The sequence below is a fragment of the Patagioenas fasciata genome, chromosome 12 (genome assembly GCF_037038585.1).
Source record: "Patagioenas fasciata isolate bPatFas1 chromosome 12, bPatFas1.hap1, whole genome shotgun sequence".
NCBI classification, from domain to species: Eukaryota; Metazoa; Chordata; class Aves; order Columbiformes; family Columbidae; genus Patagioenas; species Patagioenas fasciata.
The window spans coordinates 11,841,778-11,864,629 of record NC_092531.1 but is presented as its reverse complement, the minus strand read 5'-3'; the positions used below and the strand labels follow the sequence as shown (position 1 = coordinate 11,864,629).

General features: G+C 36.0%; 1 protein-coding gene across 1 annotated transcript in view; it reads left to right on the top strand.

Moving 5' to 3' along the window:
• Nucleotides 1-21,036, top strand: part of MINDY2 (MINDY lysine 48 deubiquitinase 2) — a 28,012-nt gene extending 6,976 nt beyond the window's left edge. The window contains exons 3-9 of the mRNA XM_065847026.2: nt 1,210-1,274; nt 2,940-3,098; nt 4,001-4,103; nt 4,667-4,809; nt 12,399-12,572; nt 13,769-13,942; nt 16,289-21,036. Of these exons, the coding sequence (XP_065703098.1) occupies nt 1,210-1,274; nt 2,940-3,098; nt 4,001-4,103; nt 4,667-4,809; nt 12,399-12,572; nt 13,769-13,942; nt 16,289-16,408 (938 nt within the window). The 3' untranslated portion in view covers nt 16,409-21,036. The remainder of the gene's footprint in view (nt 1-1,209; nt 1,275-2,939; nt 3,099-4,000; nt 4,104-4,666; nt 4,810-12,398; nt 12,573-13,768; nt 13,943-16,288) is intronic.
• Nucleotides 21,037-22,852: the final 1,816 nt, after the last annotated feature.

Sequence of the window (22,852 nt, the reverse complement as noted above, 5' to 3'; positions counted from 1 at the left end):
AGTTGTGATAGTGCTTGAGCTACATGTATCACCGTTCTTTCCCTTCATAGTCTAAAAAATAAAAAACATTTGTGGTTAATAGACTATGTTTGTTTTTTCTTAAGCAGGAGAAAAAAAAACACCTTACTATATTTTCTTTTTATTTTTTTTTTACTTGCAAAGAATGTAGCTTGTTTATTTCAAAAGCATGCCGCTCAGTCTTTCAGTGGAAGAAAAAGTTAATTACATAATTAAAAAAAAAAAGTCTTAAGATATCTCACTGTCTGTGTCTAAACATTTTGTCGTATTGATAGAATAATACTGTCTGAAGTCACTGCATACTCACAGTTGGCTAAACGTTTGTATTTTTTTCTTGAAGGTGTGTATTAGCTTCTGGAATTACTTTATTAAATCGAATAACAAAATTACCATCTCAAATTAGTTAGGTTTCTATTCAGTTGACAGGATTAGCAGTTGCCAAGTGGTTCTTCTGCAGCTTAAAAAAATGAAAAAGAAAAGCCTTTCAACCATTTGAACAATCTTCACTTAAACTATTATAAATTAGGAAATCTGAATTAGTATTTTTCTTTGAGTAACTTTTTTTTTTTTTTTTAGGAGTGGAGAAAGGGAATAAATATGGAAAGCATTGAAGTAAAAATCTGAAAAAATTTGGAGAGGCAACTTATGGATAGTAGTCACAAAAAATGTTATAAGTCTTGAACCCCAGTATCTTGATTAACTGATTAATTGCCTTTGTGTTGTAGACATAGACGGAACACAAGCATTTCAGAATTACTGGTGTGTGGAAATGTTTGCCGGAATATTCATAGTATCAGTCAGGATAAGTGGTTGCATTTTTAAATTGTGTTATGCAATTACTTATCTTATTGTGAACAGTTGACCTTTTTGTATTTTTAAGCTGAGGCACAGTAGGAGGTAAATTTCTGAATAATTAAGGGATTGGTGTGATACCCTAAGAGGTTATGAAATGCTGCTTTACTAACAACATTGGCCATTTGCATTTTGTTTTTTTAATATGATCTTACTGTGTTTCTTATGCTCATATTTTAGTCCGTAATTATAACTCAGGTTATAAAACAAAGTGTTCTCATTACTTTGATAAAAAATTTCAATGGTAATATTTATGATCAGTCAGCTTCAGTCAGAAGTGTTCATAGAAGTGTTGACACTTTGTGGAATAAACTTAATTTTTTTTCCACTTTTTTTTAGGAGACTACATTCTTGATGCAAAGCCTAAAGAGATATCTGAAATTCAGCGTCTAAATTATGAGCAGGTAGGGAACTGCTCCTAAAATACAGTTGCTTATGTCTGAAGGAACTAAAACTTTTTTCTACTGTTGTGGTTTAACCCCAGGTGGCAACTATGTGCCACACAGCCACTCACTCACTCTCTTGCCCACCCACAACTGCCTCGATGGGGTGGAGGAGAGACTAAGAAGAGTAATAGTGAGAAAACTCATGGGCTGAGATAAAGACAGTTTAATAAGTAAAGCAAATCAGGGGATTCATTCACCACTTCACATGGGTAGGCAGGTGTTCAGCCATCTCCAGGACAGCCAGGCTCCATCACATGAATGTTCAAGTTAATGTATTGGTTATGTTATTGTTTAACAGATACATTTATTTGTAAATTTCCTGCATTTCAACAGGTGCTTTTAATTTGGTAAAGTAACTTGTCGCTATGTACCCTGCTTAGGCCTAGTTAGCCTACTTAGCTCTTTAATAGTTTTCTCATTATTCATCTGTTATAGTCAGTCATCCGTATTCTCAGTTTTTTGTCTTCCCTTATTGGTTCCATTAATTGTGGTTCTTGCCGTTTACTGTCTTATCATTAAAAGAAGACAGCACAGAGGCAACTGTCTCTAACAGTCAGTGCTTTTAGTCTGTGAGTCTCTTCTGTCTCCATCTCTGTTCCAATCTGTATTTCTGTTTTTTGTAATTTTTTTTTCCCTATTGTTGCAATCCTGAGTGAGTTCCACTTAAGCAACAGAATATTGCAAAAATGAGGAAGACAAACAAGAACAACAAAACAAAATGAAAACCAAACTCACCACCACTCCCCCACTCCCCCCCCCCAAAAAAAAAAAAAAAAGGGCATTTCAGTTTCCCTGAATCTTTTGCAAATACTGCAAATACGTTTTGATGATACCTTTCGTGGATTCCTTCCACTTAGTAGAAAATTAGTTTTCCTGCATGTCACTTCAGGAGAACTGTCTCACAAAGCACTTTTTCCTTGTCTCATCTTTGCTTTGTGTGATTGGATCTTCATAAGTTGGTGATTCCCCTTAAGATTCCATTGGGATCACTAGTATAAGAAGTGCTTCTTTCATGACTTGTTTCCACAGTACAATCTACAGGCCATTTAAAGGTATCCCCAAAATAAGGTTGCAAAACTTTTCTTGTGAAACAAAGAAACCCGGATTCTTCATTGCTATTCACCACTTGAAGTACTGAACCTTCAAATTAGAGTTGGCAAGTAGAACTGTGTAGATCTGTTGCTTCGTTCATTCATTATGTGGTGACAAGTACTTCAGCCTGACTCATAAGGCAGGACTTAAAAGGGGAGAAGAAACCTTGAGAGAGTCCCTTACAGATTCCTTTGTAGTCCAGTTCCTCTTGCAAACAGCTGGCTTGTGGCTGTGGGAAAAGGAGCTAAAAGAATAGGCACTGCCTAAAAGCAGCTTAGGAGTGTGGAAGAAGAAACAATCAGATACAGCTGATCGGAGGGAGACTTATTTTGCAGATCTCTTCTGGCACAATGAGAATGATTAATTTGAATATGCATTGAAAGAGTTGTTTAGCTAATTTCTGCTTTTGTAATTTTGTTTTTTTAATGTTGGATTGATGACTATGAAATGATGAAGGGTTACAAGAGTAACCATACAAAGCTCTGCTTGGTCATCTGTGGTTTTTTTGTTTTTGTTTTTTGCTGCTTTCAGAATATGAGTGATGCAATGGCAATTCTACATAAGTTACAGACAGGTCTGGATGTCAATGTGAAGTTTACAGGTGTACGAGTATTTGAATACACGCCTGAATGCATAGTGTTTGATCTTCTTGATATTCCCTTGTACCATGGATGGTTAGTGGACCCTCAGGTAACTTATTTTTTAAATAATTCAAAGATTTATATAAGTTATTTTGAATTTTATTGGGGGGAAGTGGGATACTTCAGAATTTTAACTGGAGTAAATAATAATTTTTTTTTTAAATGTAGTCAGAAAAATTGAGTTTTCCTCAGAGAGGGGTGAATACAGGCTGTAATGTTTTTTAGTATGGTAGCTTTACAGAGACTATGCCTGTAGTAATGCTAACTTTCAAAACCTTCTGTGCCGAATTTATGACCATGTAAATAAGAATTGCTGTTCTGAGGAAGGTAGGAAGTTGCCAGATATGGTGTCCCAGTCATTGTTTCTGAAAGCTTGGTAGGGAACACTTGAAAGGAATGCAAGATTACTTTCCTCCTTTAATTCTGATTTACTAGTCACTGCTTTTGAGAATTGAGGATGTCATCATAGAAGCAATTAGAGAGAACTGCATCTTCAACAAACATATAATTTATTTTTAATTACATTATTTAATAAACAGTAAGCTGGAACTGTTTACTTAAAGAGAAACTGTTGAGTTTGGCTGGAATAGTTGTGCCTTAGGTTTGTTTTTCCTTTTTATGCCTTGTTTGTGAAAGTTGCTGTTCACTTATCCCCTTAGACTTCCTCCTGACCCACCTGAGCCAACTGATGCCCCATTCTCTCCTCTGTCCACTTCAGCAACAGTTTTTGATGTTAAGCATTAACTTAAGGATTTAAAATGGGAACCAAGACCACAAAATTTGTAACAGTGTGGGCTAAAACTTCTTGGCCTGCTATTTTCAGGTTGATAATGTCCTCTCTTTGAAACTCTTCTTATTTTCTTATGAGTAAGTGCCATAGGTTTACAGTTGTGTTTTGTTCTTCACAAAGGTTAAGTTCTCTGTTTCGTGTGCTCTTCCTTCCTGCTCCAGGTTGCTGACATAGTAAAAGCAGTTGGTAACTGCAGTTACAATCAGTTAGTGGAGAAGATAATTTCTTGTAAACAGTCAGACAACAGTGAACTCGTTAGTGAAGGTGCGTACATGTTTTCTGTGCTTTATCGAAGTATCTTCCCTGTCAAATCTTAGTTATGTGGGTCTCAACATGGAGAGATACAAGTGTGAAAAGCTGCGTTCTGTCTGCTGAACTACTTTGCCTGCCCAGGCAGACAGTGCTGTGCTTGTCTTCTAAACTTCTCTGATGTGATTTCCACACCGAGGATCAGCCTCGTTCTCTTGGTCCATTAAATACATTTTTTAAAAAGCTGGAGAGAACTTCCTTTTATGAAAAGGTATTGTGGGCAGCATTCAGATTTCTGCTTGGCTATATGCTATCTACTATAATTAGAACGTGAGTTATATACTATGTGACAAGGAAAAAATCAGTAATGTTAGAAGTGGCTATAGCATTTCTGAACACGACAGGGTTATCTATAATGCTGAAGTTTTAGAACTTTTAACTTGTTTTGCTCTCTGAATGTGTTCCCTTAGATTTGTGGTAATAAGGGGGCATTTTGGTAGGGAGAAGGTAGGAAAAATATTACCATTGTAACAAGATTTTCTATATTAGGCGCCTATAACTGTGTATTGCTTTTGTAGGATTTGTAGCTGAGCAATTTCTAAATAACACAGCTACGCAGTTGACATACCATGGACTGTGTGAGTTGACTTCAGCTGTCCAAGAAGGAGAACTTTGTGTGTTCTTCAGGAACAACCATTTTAGCACCATGACCAAATACAAGGTATATTCAACGTTTTTGTCTTGACTGTTGTTGTTTGCATTCTCATTTCAAAGCAAATTTTGTTTTTTCCCTGTTTTGAAAGACAAATTCCAGTTGTTGAATGTAAGTATGGCTTATGGTAAATGTAAGATCTGTAACAAGTGTTATTTGTGAATTATTTCTTACAGTGTTTTAGATATTAGGATCCGTTATCACTGTAAATCCTCATGGAGCTCTTCACTTTGTGTTCAGTTTGCTCCTTGTGTTAACTCCCTTTGTGGTTATGTATAATGACATATATTTCTTACATGGTTTAAATTGACTTGCAGTCTGTGATTGGGAATGATAAAGTTAATGATTTTATTTAATTTCATGTTTCTGAGAATATTAAACTTTGCTTTATGCTTGAGGCACTAGATGAGCAGCTCCATAATGGTGTACAAAAACCCAGACATTTGGAGAAGTTGTGATGAGCTGTGATATTGGTTCCCTTTGTTAGGGAAGATTATTTTTTAAAATCTGAAACTAGGGAAGCAAAATGGTGAGAACTGTGAAAGAAGTATTGACTTCGGCATATGAAAAGCAAGTGACAACTTGGTTAATGCTTCTGAGACTCCTTCGTCTGTGGAATGGAGAATCTGGCTTGGCAAGTTTACAATCACAAAGCACCTTCATTCTGTGACAACTTTGCCTTTACTAAGATGACAGTGTACTTCTATGTATCTGACTTACGTAGAAAGGGGCATGGCCAGACTGTCTCCTAAGATTTGATCATTCCCTTCTCTTCAGTGATAAATGTGAATATCTTGAAGTAAACTTTTCAGTGGCTTGCAATGTCAAATCATGCTTAGACATTTCTCTCAAACATATGTATGATTTTTTACCTTTGTATAGAACTCTTGAAATTATAATTTGGTTATCTGTTATATGAACACTTGCATTTATGAATAGTGGTAATAAATGCAAAAAAAGGGCATGTGTGACATAAAAATGTTAAGGAAGCACTGTTTTTGCCGTCTGTTATGTGCTAATGTCATATACTTCATGTGAATTACACTAGATTTTCCCTTTGGCAGTGCTAGTCCTTTTTTCTTCCTCTGTTAATCCTGACTATCAATGCTTATCTTCAGCAGTTTTAATAACTACCCATAAGCTGAGCTAAAGGTTTGAATAGTCCTGATAAATAATGATCAACTCTACATATAGGTAACACATTTGGTTTCCTAATAGCTTCGTAGAGCACATCTAAGATTTGTTCTAGTTCTATGTACAATGATATTCTCTTAAAGCAGTAGTACAGGTGAAAGGATCTTTCTCCACCTTCTGTTTAGAAAGAAGTTATGGAATATGTGTTTATGGTTAAAACTACAATTGTTACCCTTCCTGATGAACCTCATTATGTCACAATTTCAAGAGGTATAGTTTTGCTTGTCTCCATTTTTCTTAATTTAGCTCTTGAAATAGTCGGTAGTGGTTTGTCCTGTAGACTTGTATATTGTTTCATGGTTGCTTTCATTACAGGGTGTGGTGGGGGGAACAATATATATAAAAAAAAGCCTTTGAAGTATTTATGATTTGAAACACAGTATCAGTTTGAAAAGAGATGATTTACTGACACTGGCAACACTTCATCCAATTATACTGAGTTTAGAGTCGCTTTCCACTGTCAGATCAAAGGATCTTTACCTTGGTTTGGGGTTGTTTATTATAGAGGGCCGTTTTATTGAAATGAGAGTTACATGAAAGTGTGAATAAACAGTGCAGTATTCTGAATTCCTCCATCTGTGCCTTGAAAATTTTTTCATTGGGTGCTGTTACAAAATGTTGCGTAGTGGCAAGAACCTCTTGGAAGCGCTGGGTGTACTGATGCCCAATGAGTTTGATGGTTAGGCTGGTTAATCTGCTCACGCTGCCTTTGTGTCCAGTGGCTCTGACTCATATATATGTATTTTTTCATGGAGAGTAAAGGAATTTGTAAGGAAGGGAACTGGAGTGACTCCTCACAAACCTGGCTTTCTTTTTAATATTATTTTAAAATTGTTACTAAATTAACAATAATAAAGTGGGGTTTGTTTTGGTTTTTTAACTCTTCAGTACTTCATGCAAGATCAGCAGTAGAATGGTTATGAACATACAGCAACATTCCAGATACGTGGAGTAGGTTATGGAGGTATCAATGCTGTTACATACTGTAAGCAAATTCTTATTAATAGTCTCTGCTAGCAGGTATTTAAAAGGCATTTCTACACTAGTTGTGGGGATGAAGATATTAATAATACTTTGGGCTTTGAGTTGGACAATAATAGGAGAGAAATTGTATTAGAACACTTTCAAAAAGATTTTTTTTAAATGTATTTGACTAATGAACAGGAGAGCAAAAGGGCAAAACTTTTTATTTCACTGTCACTGTATTTGAAAATATTTGTTACTGTTTTGAAATATTCTCGTTCAGTTTAAACACCTGAACGCTTCTAAAAAGTTAATCTTCAGGCAGGTAACTTTTGTGCCATTTTTATGTATCTTCCAAATTCCAGACTCTGGGAGTAAGAGTTAAATAGAAAGGGCTCATTCAGAAACAATTTATCTATTTTAGATACAACATTCACTTTAAAATTACAAAAGTTGAGGAATAAAGTGCCAATAGTATAAGAACGATGGCAGTGAGTTTTTTCAGGTATTACTATGAAAAGTTGTGTAGTAATCTTCCTCTAATGACTTCACTGTTGCTTGTTTTGAAGCTGCTGAGTTGATATCACAATGTAATTGTGAAGATTCACAGACTGCATTTCAGAATAGACCACCAGTTCAGTTATAACTTGTTTACTCAGTTTATACTATATAATGTAGTCTTGAATAATTAAATTATTCCTCTTCTGAAAATTGAATGAAATTCGCGTAATACAATGTTGTAATTTCTGTGAGTATTAGGATGTTTATTATGTTTATATACAAATTATGTAACATTTTAAAAAAATTCTTTATTATATATGAAAGAAAAGCAAATACAGCAGTTCCGTAATATATTACACATCTGTAGAAGTATGGTCAGTGCTAGATAATAATGGCAGTTCAGTTATTAGATACTTAATATCTTTCACTATTATTTGTCCATTTGCCCAAGTAGATGTTTATTCTTCTTCCAATCCCTTTAATTGCATATTAAAAGCATTGGCTGGTGTGATTATACAGTAAGCATTATCAGCAGTTAAAGATGTGATTTTTTTTTTTTTGCCTTTGCTTTTCACTACACAGATAATAAATACATGAAATGATAATTCCCTAGATCAAGGAAAAACAGGACTGTAAAGAGGGGATCAGTTTGGTAAGAATAACTTGGTTCAGTTGGAATGTTTTTCTCCACTGACGTGACTGTAATGCAACCTATTTTCTTTACCGAAAAGTAACAAGACACCTGTTTAGATTTTTAAGTATGCGTGTCGCAGTTGTGTTTTCTAGTTTATAAATGTTGAGTTTCCATTCCAGAACTCAACACGGATTCTTATCCAAATACAAAGTATATTTCATAGCAATAATTGCAGTTTTTCCTTGGGCATTTAATATGGTGTCTGAGTTTGGCATAGTAGAGGCAATGTCTATAACTTCTTGAAAACATGTTTAAATATTTTTTTCCACTTCTTATTAAGTGTACAGTTTGTATTCTGGGGGTTGCTCTCTTGAATCCGATTGTGTATACTTAAAAAAAAAATTCTTTATTTTCTCTAATGGCTAGAACATTCAGATACATTAGACTCATCTCAAAATCATAGTGCTCATTCACATCAACATAAAGCACCTTCATAAAACCCAAGGGGTCTGATCCAGAAGTCCAAGAGAATGTTTACATAGACTTTAAATGAAAAGGCTTAATCTGTTTGTCTTTACTGTATGAAGCTATTGGACAGGTGTTTGATTTTTCTTTTCAGTTCTCTAAACTGCTTTAAACTTGGTGATTGGCTTCAGAACAAGTAGTTTAAAGGCATTAATTTTAATTACTTAATCTGGTCATTAAATTAACCCAGGAAAGGAGGTCTTGTAACCAAAAACATCACTGGCATCCTACATCTGTTTGCATTTCAGAGAGGTTTTTTTGTGCAAACAAGAAGACTGAGATCATTCTTCAGGAAAACAGCCTTGCTTTTATCCTTGACTTTATTTCAAGCTTTTGATATGTGAAACTATAAAATCGGGGCGTTGGTCTGCAATATCTAGATATTAATTCTTAGGATAAATAGTTATTCTTAACAGTTATGCACTTGAGACTTTCTTTTATTGTTTTATTCCCTATTAACAACAGTTATTAGTAGATATTATTGCTATATATTATGTGCTAGCATTTTGGGGGGCAGTGTTAACCCATCAGACTGTGTGGTTTTTTTAGAAAAAAAAAAAAAGAACAGAACCAAAAAAAACCCCTAATCATTTAAAAACAAAAGATAAGCTGGTAGTACTGTAGAAATGCCCAGTTAGGATTTTATGAAGTTAGAAACCAATTTTTTTTATAAAGTATGGTATTTATCTTTGCAAGGTGTACTTGCGAAGCGTACTTACGTACAGTCATTAGCTGAATTGAATGACCTTAGTGTGCTGAGCGTCCTGTTTTTGCTCTAATTTTATTAATTTAATTCCTACTGATATGTCACTCTGGTCCATCTTTCCCTTTCCGTCCCTGTGTGTTGCACTGTGTGGAGCTGAAGTGCAGGAGGTAGGCTACAAATGTGGTGTAAAACTGCTCAACTGATCCTCATCATCTGGTACATGCTGGAAAACGGTGGCTGGTTCCTGACACCAGGCGTGTTGGTACTTAGTGCCACTCAAATTTAGGGGCAGCATGGAGGCCACATGATAAACAGATTTTCTCATATCGCAGATCCCCTCAGTGAAATTTGGGTGTGCCAGTGAATTTGGCCTGTGAGCCTTCAGGAGACTGGGAAGAGAACATGCACGGCATTAAAACACTGCCTGGAAAACCGGTCTGTAGATGTGGCCTCAGTTTGCTTGTTGCAAACTGTTTGCATGGAACAAAACTGTTAAGGTTCGAGGAAGACAGATCTTTTGCAGGGATGAGTAATGACATTGCTCCTAATAGCAAAAGAGCTGACTTGTTTTGTATATGAAACTGGAAGTTGTCCAATTATTACCAAAAATTACATGAATATTAGCAATATTATGAATGCCCGTGGGAATATGTTCGGGTTTTTTTGAGAAAATCTATAAAATTATACCAATGTGAGGTAGAGATAAGAGGATTTTATATAAAACAGAAAGCAAAAGGTGACTTTGGATCTTTGATGTGTTTTTTCCCATTGTTCTTTCATTCCAGTAAAGTGAAAAGGAACTCTGTCTCTTTGCAAGCACTGAGGAGCCTGTGGTTGTTCGGTTATTAGGTTTAGTTTAAGTGAAGCAGTGTGATTTTAAAATACACAATTGGCATTGGAATTGGGATGGTGATGTGGTGATACGTAAGGCAGTTTATTGCCTTTCATTAAGGACCTGTATTTAAATGGTGCTTTTATTTACTCTAAGACAACATTATAAAAATAAGTGTTTGGGTATAGTTCAACTGAGGAACTCCTAAAAACAGAAAGGAAGAATATTAATTTTATTTAAGATTGAAACAGTTCTCTATTCAAATAAGTGTTAGCTTTAAAATGTTTTTGAATGACAGATATTAGATTCTAATCCCATAAAGCTGACAATACACTTCAATATTTGTGTGTGAAAAGTTCAGCTCACAGTAGTTGGGAGATTATTAAATCAATAACATTATTACTAAGCTACATTTTTTAGGAGTTGTTTAAAAAGTAATTCATAATGTATAGCATAATATAGGAAAACTTGACACTCCTTCCTTTTTCTTTAGGTTTTGCTTGAATCAATGTACCGGTCAAAATAAAAGATCCTATGATTTTTTTTTTATATCTTTTTGAAGACTTCTGATATATGAGATGCTGTGAAATAGATGTTCTGTGCAAATTGGAAATGTTATGAAATTGTTTCCTTTAACTTTCTTTGGATGATTTTTAAGCATCAGAAGTAACATTCAGTTCTTAGGCAGGTTTCTGAGGGAAAGATGATTCCTTAGATCATGTTATGTGATTAGACTTGCTTCTCACTGTTGTATTTGTGTCTGTAAGCCCACCTGTGCTGGGGCACAGCCATTCCAAAGTTTGAATATATAGTAATGTCCTTTGTGAGTCTTTTATCTGTTCATTTTGGCCTTTTGTATAAGCGCATCTTGTGGTATTAGAGAAATTGTTGCGTGTGAATCTTCAAATAGTGTTTTTGTTATACTGTATGACCTACCAGGTGCAGAAGGGATGGCTGGAAACTTAGTAGGACTCAAGAGATCGGATTTTAATTTCAGCGTCTCTTATAGACTTTTAATGACGTGGAGGAAATCAGGGAGGTAGTTCTGGACTTGTTGAATAGGGTCGATGTTCTCATTTTTTGCTTGTTCAGTCTATGAAATCATTAGCACAGGAACTGCCCCTTGTGTTTTGGCCTAGTTTGGCACATCTTCAGCATGGTGATCTTTGAGAACCCTTTGTCTGCTGTGATACAAATAGAAAGGATGTCACAATAAACTGCTTTGTGGTTTGTTTTTGTTTGTGATTTTGTACAGCTAAAAACTGTCAGCAGGTTTTGTGTTGAATATCTTGATCTAGCACATTCAGTAATATTAATGAAAGCTTCAGTCTGAGTGTGCTGTATGGCCATTCTTGCTTAGGAGTATAATTCTAAAAAACATTATAAAAAGGACAAGATAAGACTAAAATAGAATTTAAATTGAAATTGAAACATGGATTTTTGTGCTGCTTTGCTCTCCCTCAAACATGCAGCACCATCTCCTGTAATTTGAGATCTACTTTTATGATTTCCTTGTGATTCCAGTTCCTCTCCCATTCTTTCAACCTCAGCTTGCGTTTCGTCCTTCTTGTTCCTCGGCTTCTGGACTTGTTAGCATGCTCTCTTTCACTGCCAGACCAGCCCATTTTATAATTTCAGAGTTTGCAATCAAGAAATTTGGCCTTGTGGAACTGTAAGAGGGCTAAAATCCAGCAAAAGTAGTTATTGGTGACAAGTGATAGCAAGAATATTAAATTCATTTTTTTCAATTGAAATAAACCTCACATTTCATCCAAACCCATTGTAAAACATGAAGTCTGAGATGCCGTTGTTTTGAGGTAATGCCTCTTGGATTGTTTGGAAAGATCGCCTTTGTCTCCAGATCTTGCCTTGGAATTTAATCCTGGGATTTAAAATTTACATTAGCACTCTTGACAAATACTTCTTTGGTGTGTTTCCAGTGAGTTATCAAGGTGTATATTAATGTTTTATATTAATTTTTAGTCAATATGAGCTTACATTAATAATGAAAAATTACAAGATGGAATACAGAAATTAAGTGTGGCTATAATTTAGCAATGAATACTGGTATCTGGTGTTTTAGTGCTGTATACTGATTCATTTAAAATTTAAACTTGCTGAAAAAATCTGAATTAATGTTTTACTGGAATGCAACAGTTGTATTAGCTGATCATTTCTGCTAATTACATCAGATTTTTAAAAAATGTTTTAGTTTTACAGGTTTCGTTTATTCTTCTGCATAGGGTCAGCTTTACCTGCTGGTGACAGACCAGGGCTTTCTTACAGAAGAGAAAGTTGTTTGGGAAAGCTTACACAATGTGGATGGTGACGGAAATTTCTGTGATTCTGAATTCCACCTACGGCCTCCATCAGACCCTGAAACTGTCTACAGAGGGCAGCAGGATCAAATAGATCAAGTACTGTTTTTCTGCCTCTCTATTGTATTCTTCTGTTTGCTTGTGACTATATATAACAATTACTACTTATTTTTACTCATATATATGTATACTTACACGGATATGTATGTGTACTCATGCATATATAGGACTATAAAAAAATTCTTTAGCTACTTTGGTTGGGGTTCCCAAAAGTGCTACTTTGAAGTATTAGCATGATTTCAAGGGAGGGGAGAGTAGGACCAACCATGAGTAGTTTGGAAAATCCGATTTTGATCTCTCAGAATCTACTTCTGCAAAGAACTCACTCAGGTAAAATGTCACACCTTGTATATGGAAATATTTTTGCAGCTGAACTTTGTCTTCTGATGCCCACTTTGCTGAATGTCAGACAAAAGCCATAGCAGATGGTGTGTGATGGTGGTTATTTGTTATTCTTAACTACATATAATAGTTTCCAGAAGTCACGTCTGAGACAGGACTTATTTATACCAGTTAATGCGTAAGCACTTAGCAAGGAATCTTACATTCTGAATAAGCAAAATAAGTTTCTCTTTGTAATAATTATCATTTATGTTTTTAAATACTGGAGAAAAAAAAGAATAAGCAGATGCTTTTTAATAAATTCAAGCACTGTATTGTTTGTAGAATAAAGAATCTGGCAGAGATAACAGGGCTAGTAATGTCTAGAGTTGTTCTCTGTTCGGATATTTCTGAAACTACCCTTTGATTATTTTCTCATCTGTTTAGGAATTAGTGTTCCTTATTGATGTACTCTCAATACTGTTCAGTACAGTGGGGACAGATAGTCTATCAAGTGTAAATCATAGTGTTAATCAGAAATAGTAAATTACAAAGAGGCAACTTCAAAATCTTCTGCCTAGAACTGCTATGGGCTGACACACTTGCTGCTGCCCGAGTGATGGAATTTAAACCTGAAAGCAATTGTTTTTTTAATTAGCTTTGGTGGTTTTATGCTGTGACATAGGCACTCTGCAAGGAGAAATGTAAAGCGGCTGTTTTCAGCCTTTCTGGAGGTCAGGTAATGAACAGGTTCTGAAAAAAATTCCTGCTTTCTGCGGGTAAATGTATTTGCTTTCTGTGAGGTCAATGTATTTGAGGCTGGGGGAAAAGGTGTGGTAATGCTGAGAAATTCATTGATGTGACTTGGCTACTTTCTATGTGAAACAGCATTAATAAACAAGTTTATTGTTTAGGATTATCTGATGGCATTGTCTCTACAACAAGAGCAGCAAAATCAAGATATTAACTGGGAACAGATCCCCGAAGGAATCAGCGATCTAGAGCTGGCGAAGAAGCTCCAGGAAGAGGAGGACAGAAGAGCTTCTCAGTACTATCAGGAACAAGAACAAGCAGCTGCTCAGGTCCAGGTAAGAAAGCATTATTACTTAGTATGGTCATGAGTTTTAGAGAGTATTAAGTTAATAGTTACATAGACACAGCTACATTTGTCAGTGTTTCAGACTGATGAGACTGACATTTACAGCAAGTGACAAGATCAACATAGGAGTCTTAAGAAATACACTATAGTTGTTGGAGTACGTATGCAGATATGGCAATTACTGCCACTTTAATACTTTAAACCAGTCCTAACCTTCAAAAGTAGGGTTTCATTCATAATGTTTAAGTTGGAACGCTGGAATGAGTTAATACATAAGGTTACAAAGATTGCATTAGCTTATATTTTACATTACTTGCAAAATAGAATTCAAATAAGAGCTTTTTGATAGTAGTCAAAGTTTTGTCCTTGTCTTGCAGAAGTTTGCTTTACATTTTTAGGTGTTTCAGTCTATGATATCATGTGAGTCCATTCAGTCCTGTTTCAAATGAGGAAAATAACAATTTTTCCCAGTATATCTTTCTGTCCCCTCCCCATTCCCATTAAGCAGTTGCATTCAAAATGCTGGGAAAATGTGCTTCATGTGCATGTATCCAAATTGCCATATAACTAAATCTTGTGTGTGAAAGGCAGTGTTTAAGTTACCGTTCTGGATTCAGGGAGTTCTTAACCACTGGAGACTTTAAAAACTGCTTTTATTTCCAAATATGTACAAAATAATCTGCATGAAGACTGTATCTTTGGCCTGAAGCAATTCAGAGCCATTAACTGATGTGCTTGTGTGTGGCTTAACCCCAGCCAAGTGAGATGGGGGAGAGAATCAAAAGAGAAGGGAAAAGCTCATGGTTTGAAATAAGAATAATTTATTATTACAGCGAAAGAAGAGAAAATAATAATAATGTGTGTGTGAGTGTGTGTGTATATATATATATATATATATATTTACATTACATATATAGAGAGATATATATATATAAAATGTAAATATAGTGAGACATAATGCAATTGGTCATGAACGTCAGTCCCGTACAGCCGGTCCCAGAAAAGCAGAGATCCAGACAGCAGTTTGCACTTGAACACAATGTGCCAAACACCCAATCCTGGAAAAGAGCGAACCCTGGTCCCAAATAGCCAGTCCCGCAAAGAGAGCAAAATGGCCAAAGGCTGAGCCAGAAAAACTGGCTCCCGCTGTGCAGGGAGCGTGAGACAGCTCATGGGAACAGCTCTCTGGCCAGCCTGGGCGTCAGTCTAGCTGCGGTCCTGTTGTGCTCCCTCCCACCTTCTATCTGCACCTGCAGCTGGAAAGTTGAAAAATCCCTTGGTGTCTCCTCCAGAACAGCCAAAACATCACTGAATTCTCACATTCTTTTCATACCAACTTCAAAACACACCCCAGCTACTGGAAAGAAAAAATTAACTCTGTCCCAGGGAAGATTCAGCTATTTCCCATGGGAAGTTCAGTGTGTTATCACATTATCCTCATACTAACCCTCCCCCCCCCACCTCGCTAAAAGAAAGACTTTGCTAGCTCCTAGAAAGAAAGGACTCTAACTACTATGAAGAAGATCGATCCCAGCAAAACCAGCACAGTTTGTTAAGCATGAAACAATAATTTTGACAGTTAAAAGTTGTGTTATTTCCGTTGCTTACGCCTTAATCAGAATCAACTAGCTACTTCTAAGACAAAGATTCACTACTGCTGGCTGCAAAAAGGCAGAAGGAACTGAAGAACCTGCTTAACAGGACTGAACAGCATGCTCATTTGCAGCTATGAATGGGTAACAGCTGGAATGGATGGTAAAAGGTTCTTAGACAAGGCTAAGGGACATGGTTTAGTGCTAGAGTTGGTTAGGTTATGGTTGGCCTCAGTGATCCTGGGGGTCTCTTGCAACCAAAATGATTCTATGAATTAACAAAACCTATGTTGATTTTGTATACCGAATGCCTTACTAAGTTCTTAACTAGTTTCTAGTCACAAAAAGCTGCTCCTTTGCCATATCTAGCTGTCAATAACAACACTTCCACTTGGTAACGTCTGTAATGTGGATTACGTTCTTATAAAACAAACTAGGAAAAAATTCCAGCACAGTAATACAGAAGTGGCAGAAAATGCTTGAAGACAAATTTTATTATTGAAACAACTGATCTGAATATGTTGACACAATAGGAGGGACACACAGGACTTGAAACATATTTTTTGTGGACTTTGTTTTTTAGAAGTAAGAAATGTTGTGGCAGCTCTGGAGTGTTTATATTTACCTGAATTCTACTGTTTGCATAACAGTTAAACTTTTGTTTGTGAACTTGAATGTAGAGTAATAATTCAGACTGCATCTACAATGTTTGCTTTATTCAAGCTGTTATTTTTTCTACATAGCAGGTGCAAGGTGCTGCCTCTCCTGCAAGTGGAAGACAATCTGGGAGTAATGAACGCAAACGTAAAGAGCCTCGAGAGAAAGAGAGGGAAAAAGAAAAGAATAGCTGTGTTCTCTTGTAATAGAAAATGGATTTATTCTGGAGCCAAGTGCATGTCCTCAGAAGCAAAAACAAGGAATACAAAGGAAGACAAACCTGTTACATGCCGCCTGTGCCTGATTACCCCATGGATTTTATTCATGTTTCAAGAGAGGATGGATGACTTTGTTACAATCATACAGACTTCTTTCAAAGTCATAGTGCGTGCTGCTCAAGATGGGATTCCAAATCACAGTTGGATGCGCTGTGCTTTGAGTTAGTCATAAGAAATACTGCACCTTGTAGCTGAACACACAAATCATGGCAAGTTTTGTGTCATAGTGACATCCATTACTCGTTACATCAGTTAGTAAGCTATTTTATCTTCTACTTTAAACAAAGGAGGCAATTGGTTTTGTGTAAGGCTTTTTCCTGAAGTCTGTACACTAGCACAACAGAATTCTGTCTTACTTACATGGTATGTAACTATATCTTAGGCTGGGTATAGTCTTCATGACATGAGAGCCCAAATAACAGCTGGGCATTGCCTCCTCAAAGTGTCCAGATTTCTTTGCTTCTGGATCTGGTATGTTCACTTTTTTTTGAACCCAGATTTATACTGTGTCACTGCGATCATTGCAGCTCCTGGCCAGCTCTCTTGCCCCAAGAATATGTGACTTGATAGGCATCATCCAAAAAGTTATTGCAAATGGGGCATTTATTAATAGCAAGATGAATATTGTTTGCTTTTTTTGCAATTACAAACTGGGCATGGCAACTCAGATGTTATCAGGGTTAAACAAGTAATTTTATAGGTAACTTTTTCTTTTAGTATTTTTTCTCTCGTAGGTAAACTGGACCAGATAACTTCTTATTTATTGACCTCTCCGTATGACAGGTGAATGATGAGAGGAAATTAAGGTCTATAATAATCGTTATGCTATGTAAGAATGCAGAGTTAAAATAACTATCTGCCTTTTTTTCCAGAAGTACCTTGAACTTTAACATGACTTTAACAAGTCCACTTGTATATTTAAGCAAGTGTACTGTGGTTAAAAAACACACTGTTTGTTTTATAAATCATGTATCCTTAAAAAGCACACTTCTCAAGGGTGAGAGAGAAGCTAGGCTGCTCTCTGAGATTGTTTGGAAAGGTGGTCAGGTGTAACATTTTGGTTTTTAAATCACTAATTTAGAATTTTTGCAAAACAGATTTTTCTAATTTATGGGAACCAAATAAACACATTGCGTCTTGTAGTATTTATAGAACACAGAAACAGAATACTTGCTGAATTTTGAGGGAACCACAAATCTTCCTCCACTTCCATTAACCCAATAATTACCTTCTTGTTGAACCTTTTTGATAAAAATTTCTATCTAGCAATTTGTAGATACTTTTCAAAAAGGCTGCTTTCAAAAAGCTCCTGGACACATTACGTATTCACGCTGTATGCCTGGGTAAGTGCATTAGTATACAGTAACCTGGGAAACTGACGGCAGCCAGGTGGAATATGACATTCCTGGTTTCAGGTGTTTGGAGACTGTCAGTAAGAGAGGGTAGCTAAACACAAGTCTACTGCTAAAAAGCTGCTTTACAGTTATTTCAAGCAGACTTGCTGCAGTGATAGGAGCCAGTCATCACATAAAGCTGTTACAAACCTAGCATGAAGTTTAGGTGGATAAAGGAAGAATGTCTTACTAACTAAAGGGCCAGTTTGTATAACTTTTTTCTTCCATGCCTTTTTCTCTCTTTTTTTTTTTCCACTTTTGTTACAATTTCCCTTTCAAAATAATGAAGTAATGAATGGTAGGAGGTCTCTAATATGCAAAGTGTAAATTTAAAGATTTCTCTATTCTCTAGAAAAGTCATGCCCAGAAAAGTAATTTTAATATTTAATGTATAAAATTCCGATAATTTTCTATGTCAAAGCAAAGGTTGCCGTCTTTTTTCCTTTGCAGCAGCCTAACTTCTTCAAACAAATTTATGTGATGGAGGATCACCAACGTAATGACTTATCTACATTAAGCAGATCAAAAAATATTCCAATAGTGTCAATAACAAAGACTTTAAGCCAGAATGTTGTTTAAAAACATTCTGTTACTAAGATTTTTTCCAAATTTGTGTATTTACATTTATTTATTGACCTTGAAAAATAAATATGTCAAGCTAAGTGTTCGTTATCTTATTATTTTCAGTGACAGTATTGCCACTTTAAATTCCTTTTTGAACAAATTTAGCTGGAGCAGGTGTTGTGACTATTCAGTACATTTTTTTGCCTGAGATACTTGCTCATACGAGGAGAATTCATGTAACATTTCCAGCTTCAGACAGGTGTGCCTGAAACCTAATATGCTGTAGTTACAGCAATATTGTCACTTGGTCACAAAGGAAGAAGAGTTAAATGTCAATGCTCATTGTGAACTCTGAACTCCCAGATAATTCATTTTCTCTTTCAACGGAGGACTAACGGGCCTCAGGTTATTCGAGATGCTATTCAAACATTTTCCTCTTAATATCCTTTTTCCTTTACAGGTCTTGAAGCTTTGGAAAAAAGGTAAAGAATTACTGAAATCTAGACCATTGTTCTGCATGAGTTGGGCTTGTTAGTGGCAAATGTTATAAGCAGATGAGCCTGTTGATATCCAGAATGAAATACATCTGGAAGCTTAATTTATACCCTACTGTGACTAACCATTCCAAAAGCAACTATCACAGTTGGTATCTACGACACTATCTGACGATCAAAAAAACCCCAAACAAAACTGAACAGAATTGCTTTTATCTGTAATAGTAAGCTTGGAAAACAATATTACAAAATATTCCTGGAGTACCAGAAAGATGATGGCTACTTCTGACCATTTACTTAATTTGCCTCCTCTTTTTTTTTTGGAGCTCATGTTCTGCTGAAAGGGTACAGATTTATACTTTAAATCTGTGTTTACAATTTAGCATGCACATGCTTCAAATTATTACGTAATATATATGAAAGTGTCCAGAAAAGTAGCGTAGAACTTGTTTTCCACTAGATAAAAGCTAGCACAGAAAACGGAATCATAGAATTTTTGTTGCTGCATTGTAGCTATTAAATAAAAAAGCTAAATACAAGTATGCCTAAAATTAGCAAAAAAATGAGCACTGCCATAGTGATAAATGTTTTTCTAAAAGATACTTTGTAAATACTCAAATATCCCACTTTTCTTGTGACAGTCATATGGACTAAGACCCACCAAAGCAGATCCAAAGTAAGACTGTAACACCAGAAGATTAAATCATTCCTGAAAATTCACTTAAACATAATGCAAAAAAATATATTTTGTAGCTAGCCATCTAGTTAATATAATAAAGTCTGTGTTCAGCTTGTCTTTACAGAGCTCTTGTGGATCGAGACACACAAGCTAGAGGTGAAGCACATGCTCTTCCGTGTACACTTGCTTGCAGTGCCAGTCAATCTCTGCACTCATTTGATATTCCGTGTTATTGTCAAATGCTTCTTCAAACTTGTATACGCAAGTTCTTGAAAAAATTTTCCAGTATGTAATAAAAGGAATTTGAATTCTTGATACTGAATCTTTTGGTGTATTCAGCAGGAAATACTTGAGTAGAAGGTAAAGCTGATGTATTTTAACTGAACCTTTCTTCTTTCCTGCTCCAATAGATGTGTAACCCAAACTGGGTCATTGCTTAGATCAGCTTTCTTACCGTTTGGATGCTTACCACAGCCAATCGCTGAAGCTTAGACAAAGTATATCCTTAAATACGACATACTGAATTAAGAGCTGTATTTATTTTATATAAAAGTAGACTTTTAAAGTTTGTAATCTTAAACAGCAGGTGACTCAGGAAATGTAAGTTAATTTATGCAGCATCCTTGTTACAAAGCATATTAGAGAAAACAAAACAACAACAAAAAACCCCAACAAAAAAAACCAAACCAACAAACCACTCAAGCCTTAGTTTGGTTGCAATATAATGCTCACTTTTTTTTCCATCTGTGTGATGGTAACAAGAAAAATGTTCATATAGTCCAATGACAGCAAATGTCACATGCAAGAACTTTGCCATTTTATCTTGTGATTCAGTGCAGTTACTTTTTATTTTTTTAAGCATAACACTGCCAGTTGTTTTGAGTGGGAAAATATGGTGAGATGTCTGTGATGTTCATTTCCATAGTGTTTCCATATAGCTACTTCTTGTTCACAGCTTGTCCTTGTAGTTGTCCCGTAGAAATGCAGCGTATTTACTATTGTCCACTGCTCCAGTGTGGTCATTATGTCAGCTCTATCACTATGAGCTCTCTTTACCTGGAGAGTTTGCTCTAGAGAACTTGCTGATGCCTGCAAGTTTTTTCCTGCCTTCACAGTTACTTTTCTGATTTGTAGGATTACTTGTGCTCACAGAGAAGCTTCATGTGTTGAAATGAGCATTTCCTTGTTATTGTGAGGTTAAGAACTTTAGTTAATTATATTTAGAAGTCAAGATCTCATGTTTACCTCTACTTTAACAGCATAGAAGGATTTTCAGCAAAAAGTTGTTAGGTTTGGGAAATCCATAGGGAACAACTGAGATACGTTTCAGTATTCAAATTAATGGAAAACTTTGCTAGCTTAGTATGCTTGCAAAATACTGTATTGCGACAATATGATGAAAATAAAGGCATCTGTTTCTCTGAATGTAATGTGCTGCAACATGAGATAAGGTACTGCAAGTGCTTTCCTTGCTGGCGGAGTCCTGCGTTTCAGGAGGCAGGTGGTGGTGTGGCCAGCGGTCTTGCTGGGGCCACGGGTGAGTGACAGAGGTTTGTTGGGTACAGCCAAACACTAAGAGAAATGTATATAGATCTTGAGAGTGGACAGGCACAAACCATCATGTTTTATATTTCTTTAATCTCTTGAGAACTGTCCTTTAAAGTAAATTTAAATCAGCTGAGTCACGGGTACATCCTTGGGTTTTTGTCATCTCTTCGTTTGAGGAACTCCAACGTTACAATATGAAAACAGACTTCCTGCGCTTTACATGAACTGGCCATGTCTGGTAATTAATACTGGCACTGAATGTTTTTTTAAGGCTTGCTTATGTGGTCCAGTGGGTGAAGCTGATGAGTTAATGTTGGTGCCTGTAATCCAGTAAGCACTGCCACGCTTTCAGACACTGACAAAATCGGTATTTACACTTATCGGCTCTGATGGTTTTAAATACAGGAGCTGTAGAACAGTTAAAGAAAAACTCTAAAAACTTTCTACCCTTGCCAAAACAGTCTTTTTTGCAATGGTAAATGATAAAATGTATGGAAATTATAAAATCAGATAAAATACTAGTGCTTTTCTATGTTGCATCCCAAGGAATCCAGGGCAGGCAGTTCTCCAGGCTGGGCTGTGTGAGGCAGCTGCTGCTCCAAGGCAGTTCTGGTTTGCTGCCCAGGGCCTTTGCTGTGGATCTCGCAGCTCATGGAGACACGGTGTAGCTGACCTGGACAGACCCGTGCCATCTTTGCCTAGCTAATGCCAACAATTTTAATACTGAGGACATGATGATATGGATTTACTTATCTGTGTAATGTGTGAATGCCAAGTACATATTGTCATTAAATCCATATTATAATCAACTATATGTGCCAGCTATAATAGAGCTAGCATGATTCTTTCTGCTCATGCTACAAATGCACATACTTTCTGTGAAAGAAATACAGAAAATTAGATGACTGCTTTCCTAATAGACTTTGAAACTACCTTGAAATGTTCTTTGTAATACTGGTTTTTGCAGTTTGGGGAAACTAAAGAATGCATGACAGTTTCTGAAGAACTTTAATGATTTGAGACAATGTTTTTCTTGTGTTGTAGTACATCTATATGAAATATTATAAAAACCCAACCACCTTAACATTAGATTTAAAAAGGGAATGTTGTATTTAGCTATATATGCTGCAGTCACCTTTTAGAACTAACAAACTGCATTAGTAGCAAACCTATGCTGTAGAAATTTCACTGGAAGGATTTAATAAATATCGGGAACAAATATTTCTAAACAAAATAATGTAACTTTATTTTTACTGTGGTCTCTTGCGAATTGCAATTGCGAGCAGTTCATGGCTGTATTACAGTAATTTGTGGTGGCTGAATGAGTTTTAGGATCCTTTTAAAGTTCTAGAGCGGTACTGCAATGCTTAACACTTGCTCTAAATATTTTTCATTAAAAGTCTGTCCAGTCCAACTTCAGACTACTAGACGCAGCCATGAAGAGGAACATGTCAGTGTAGACTTACGCAAGCCAGTTTCATAATTCTGTGTAGTTAATTAGCAGCATGTATCAGCTTTGCAAGTACAGAGCTGGGAGAAACAATTGAAATAAAAGCCTGCGCTTCAGCTGGAGCTTCCCAAGGGTGCAGAGGAAGCTGATGACCAATACTCGTCCCCTGAAAAATCTGACCAAATAAGAAAGTTTAATCTGTGCTGTTTCTACCTGTTGTGGTTTTTTTTTCTTTTTAGGAAA